The sequence below is a fragment of the Pteropus vampyrus genome, unplaced genomic scaffold (genome assembly GCF_000151845.1).
Source record: "Pteropus vampyrus isolate Shadow unplaced genomic scaffold, Pvam_2.0 Scaffold434, whole genome shotgun sequence".
Taxonomy (NCBI): Eukaryota; Metazoa; Chordata; class Mammalia; order Chiroptera; family Pteropodidae; genus Pteropus; species Pteropus vampyrus.
In genome coordinates, this window is record NW_011889215.1 from 728,834 (window position 1) to 734,101 (window position 5,268).

Here is a 5,268-nt window from a genome sequence, read left to right on the forward strand (position 1 = left end):
AAGTAGTAGGACACTAATATAAAGTCTCAATATAAAGTCTATCAAGCAGGCAATACATGTCCTCTGTTGAAAACTAAGGCTATACAAATATAAAGAAAACAAAAGCATCTACAATGTCAGCAACCAGAGATAAACACTATTAGCAATCTTGATGTCATTCTTTCAAGATTTATATAATACTCACTTTACAATCTTGAAGCACATGCACAATTTTGAAAAGAAATCAATGTAAAACCTTAACTGTAATATAAAGGAGAAATAAAAAGAAAGTAATTTATAATAAAATAGTATGAATTTCAATGTGCAAATGCTTGTGCCTGCCAGTATTAAATGTAAAAACTGCCCTTTGGAAAGAGTACTGTCCAGCGAGAGCCACCACTCCAGCAGGGAGGTTAAAGTTCAAGAGAAATGAGAAGCCCTAACATTAACCAGGAGGCCTAATGTAGACATTTATCTATTTCTAATTTTTTGCTCTATAATCAGTGTTTTGGAGAACATCCTTGTATAGTCATCTTTACATGCATCCTTAAGTATTTCTCTAGGATTATTACTGAAGCAAAATTACTTGTGCATGTGTACTTTCAAAACTGATATGTACACTGTCAAACTGTCCTCTTGAAAGGAGTGGCAATTTAATTCCCAGCAATAAAAGTCTGAGGGATAGTTCTAAGGAAAAAAAGTAGCATGGTTATTAATTATTTCACCAGAAGGTGAAGAGAATGGGGGGAAAAATAATTAAAATAACTTTCCTAAAAATGACTAAAATAGCCAAGACATATAAACTTCATGAATATTCTTATATTTACTGATATCACCATCAGCTCTAGTTTTCCTTAAAATGTTGCCCCAACTAATCAAGATGACTAGGAATGGTTAAACAGAACCATCCTCGGAGAGAAGAGAAGCAGCCTGGTAGAGATGTCTGGCCCTGGGGGAAGGTGGTAAGACTGCAGGACACCAAAGGACTAGGGATGGGGCCAGGGGTCAGGCCCAGGGGTCAGGCCCAGGGGAGGGCTGGGACTCACCTGGGAACATCACCTGCCCCTCCCCTTCCCTCAGCCCAGTCTGGGGTCTCTGAAATAGAGTTCAAATGGCCGGACAGGAAACACAAATTATTTTAAAAATAGGAAAAGAGATGGAAATTAAAATAATACAAGATCGCGAAATGGTTGGGAGAGATATGAGGATAATTCTTAAACTGATTTGGAAAAAAACTGTCTCAAAACGATTCAGATCTTACTATATATTTCCTAACCAAAAAACTATTTTTTCTTGAAAAATCATAGACAATACTGGAATACTGAAAACTGGGATTTCACTCACTTTCCCAAATGTACAGCCAAAATGATTACCAAAACAAAACCATTGATCCAATCTTCATAGCACAATTATGCACATTCTCACCTATGCTGGTGAAGATTACAAATGCTGCACTGCCCAATTCTGGTATGACCAGAGTGTATACCCACTGCAATGTGAGCGAATGTTTGCTTTTCAGCTTTAAACCTCAAGTTAGCTTATAGCTAATTCACATCAATTAATAAAATCATTTACCCCATCAACAGGAGTTTTTCCTGGTGTAAAAGTCACTCGAACAAAACGCTTATTGACGACTTCCAGTCTGTCTACCTGGAATTTTAAAAAGTTAAATATTCAACATAAATTTACAGAAAAAAACTTGAGATATACTTTCAAGCTCATTTAAAATGTATGAGATTTCAGATATACAAAGAATAATGAATATAATGACCCATGTTCACCCATCTGGCTTAAGAAATAAAACATCACCAACACTGTTGAAGCTACTAGTCTTGCCCTTTCTCCAGAGGTGGGCCACTCTCTGCATTAGGTGCACACAGTCCCAAGCACGTCCTGGCACTTGTGCCATGCACACAAGCAACCCTAAACACACAACCAGTTTTGCCGGGTTTTGAACTTTAAGAATGATCTCATTTGGAATATACACTTCTACAAAGTTCTTTTTCTTCCTATCATTATATTTATGAGGTTTATCCATGCTGATATGTCAGTTCTGTGGGGTATTCCATTCTATGAGCACATCCTATTCTCTGTTAAAAGACAGACATTTAGGCTGTTTCGAAAGGTTCACCATTACAAACAATGCTGTTATGAACATTCCTGCAAACCTGCTTAGGCACATCTTCAAAACTTTATCTGGGATATGTGCCTGTAGATGGATACAGTGAGGCTGGGCTGCAGGGTATACATATCTTCAATTTTACTGCACAGTGCCAAACTGCTCTCCAATTCACACTCCCCAGCAAAATATTCTAGTGCTCTACATCCTCACTTGCTATTATAGGACTTGTTAATTTTTGCCACTCTATGGGTATAAAATGGTTTAAACTTGTTTCTTCTGTAACCTCCTAACTACATCAGATGCTTAAGAATACTCTTAACCTTATCCCAGGGCTTCTGGCTGATTCGGAGGATGAGCCTTTTGGGAGATGCTTACTTCCTGCTGTCATGAAGTCTGTCTTGGCAGAAAGTCTGGAAAGTATAAGTCAAACTGGAAAGTGAGGGAGCCCCAGATAATTCCAGGAGGAGCTGGAACAGGGAACTAACTGTTCCTAAACAGTCTGTCTGGAAACAAGCAACTAAAGTGCTCCTGCTGGGGCAATGGCAGACTTGTGCCACAAAACCAGCAGGTCAAAAGAAGATGCAGCTATGGAGAACCCTCCCCAAGGGCCTGTCACCACCCTCAGAAAGACAGCTGCAGTCTCCACATATGGATGGGAGCTACTTCTTAGAAAGCAGATTCCCAACATCTGGGAATTATATAATATCGTCACTTTCATGAGAGAAACACTTCAAAAATCTGAGTAGATAATTATTTCTATTTTTTCCATCCTCACCTTACTGTACAACCTTTAAAAGTCATTTTAGATTCTTTATACTATCTTGGTATTAATATTTTATCTATACTTTATACATTTGATTGATGAAAATTCCAGTATGGAGAGGTTAAGTAATTTCCTCAAGTTTATACAGCAAATCCTGGCCCTCTTTCTTATATTTCATCAACTCTAACACGGACATTTTTCATATTTTAACATCTCAGAAACTATGATACATTTGACAACTAACGGTATTTCATAGTTTCACTGGAAGCTTACTATATTTTTCTTGGTAATACACAAAATAATGTATGTCTTACAATCAACATCATCGTAAATATGCTGAAATAGGGTCTTACTGGGTAAAGACCCGCCGGCAGTGACAAAGCCTCTTGAGCAGCCCTATGTGGGCCCTCACTTAAAGCCCATTTGGTCTCACTTTAAACATTCTGAGTGACTTGCTCATCCAATTCCAAGCCCACAGGAGATGAAAGCAGTAAAGATGTAAAGGCTCTGGGAGAGGCTGGCACACTACAGTGGGGATAAGAGGCCAGCAAGGGCACATGAGAAAATGATGCAAGCAGACAGGTCTGCTAGAGCAAGAGTCAGGAGATGTCATTCCAAAACTAGGTTCTCGTAGAAAGTGAAACAAAAGCATTGTGTGGTAAATCTGGGGACTGCTGGGTCAAAACAAACAGGTTTTTGGTTGCAGTACTTTTTAGCATTAAAAAAATCCAATAGTAACTTTAAGACAGACCAGCTCGGCTAACCTGTTGACAGTCATTTTATTGGTCTAATCTTCCAAATTTCACCCTTTAAACCACAATAGCCAGCAATCCCATAAAATACTTACTACTCCTTTGGAAAGATAGTTATTGACAAAGTCCTTCCACGTGATTTCTCTTCCAGAGCTCTTGAACAGGAAGTAAAACATGACTCCACCCCAAAACAGAGCAGTCCAGAGAAAATACATCCTGAATTCCTTGTCATCCCATGGAAAGTCACCCTGGGCAAAGACAGAGACAACTTCTGTGAAGAATGAAATGTGACAACAGGATCTATGTTATGCTGAACACGAATCACTTCCAATGCCATTAATGTCTCTCATCCTTTCCTGGGGCCACCCCAGAGCCTCCAAATTAATACATAGTTCAGAATCAAACCTTCTGGAACCTGGACCACCAATGAGAATCGTCTTTCTTGCCACCTCGTTTTCCGCCGCCGCCAACTCCTCCTCCAGAAGGACGTGGTGTAGCAGCTGACTTCGATTCTGTTCATAAACAAAGAGCATATACAACAGCATAGCAGGTTTTTACATCTCTCAACAATTTTTTCATTAATAGTTAATAAAAGATGCAATGCAAAATACATTACGGTGCAAATCTATTACTAAATAAAGTACTATGAGGAAAGATGAGACTAATACAAAGAGTTAACGTTCAAGGAGGCTCGCCAGTGCTTTACATGTATTATCTCATGAAATCTACACAAAAATCCAATAACCCCATAAGTATACTACTATTCCCATTTTACAGATGAAGAAATTATAGCCTAAGTAACTTGCTGAATAATCTGTTACAGTGTTAAGTGACAGAGTTAGGGTGTGATGCGGTAAGTGAATTTCTGAGTTCCCAAATTGAACGTAAAAAGTTAAGTGCTTCCCTTTCCCACTCCCATGAAGTGAACGCTGTTAACAGTTTCTTCTGTAGGAAAAACATGGTTTTGATAGCTGGCTAAAAATAAACAAACAAAAAAGAAACCTCACCCATATAAAATTATTTTGCAAGAATCTGAAATCAGTCACTGTTACGGGTTGAACTATGTCCCTGCCGATTCATATGTTAAAGTCGTAACCCCCAGTGATCTTATTTGGAGAGAGGGTCTATATAGAAATAAGCAAATTAAAATGAGGTCGTGTTGGTGGGTCCTAATCCAATATGATAGGTATTTTATAAAAAAGGGGACATCTGGACACAGATATGCATAGAAAAAAGGCATTGTGCAGAGACACGGGGAGAAGACAGCCATCTACAAGCCAAGGAGAAAGGCCTGAAACAGATCCTTCCCTCATGACCCTCAGAAGGAACCAATCCTGCCAGTGACACACTAATCTTGGACTTGCAGCCTCCAGGACTGAGACACATTTTTTGTTGCTTACGACACCTATCTGTGGTACTTTGTTATATGACAGTCCTAGGAACTAATACAGTCATTACCATCTTCCTTTTCTTCCCACTTTTCTATCCTCTCAAAGACCCACAAATGCCATTCTAACATCTTCAACCACTGTGAAACCACCCCCTCTATGGAGCAGGATGGGAGGCTGCAGCACCCAGTCACCCCTAGTGGCCACATGGCACTGTGGCTTCCTGACACACTCACCCCACCATGAGGCATATAAGGAGCTTGT

At 39.3% G+C, this 5,268-nt stretch overlaps 1 protein-coding gene across 3 annotated transcripts in view; it reads right to left on the reverse strand.

The window, feature by feature from the left end:
* Nucleotides 1-5,268, reverse strand: part of AFG3L2 (AFG3 like matrix AAA peptidase subunit 2) — a 34,845-nt gene that overhangs the window by 26,409 nt on the left and 3,168 nt on the right. Inside the window, exons 1-3 of one of the 3 annotated variants that reach the window (XM_023523979.1) lie at nucleotides 4,022-4,152; nucleotides 3,712-3,864; nucleotides 1,555-1,629 (exon numbers count right to left, since the gene is read on the reverse strand). In XM_023523979.1, coding sequence (XP_023379747.1) covers nucleotides 1,555-1,629; nucleotides 3,712-3,831 — 195 coding nt within the window. In that variant the 5' untranslated portion in view covers nucleotides 3,832-3,864; nucleotides 4,022-4,152. Of the gene's footprint in view, nucleotides 1-1,554; nucleotides 1,630-3,711; nucleotides 3,865-4,021; nucleotides 4,153-5,268 lie in introns of those variants that run through there. The other 2 variants (XM_023523980.1, XM_011381331.2) reach the window with 2 other exon arrangements.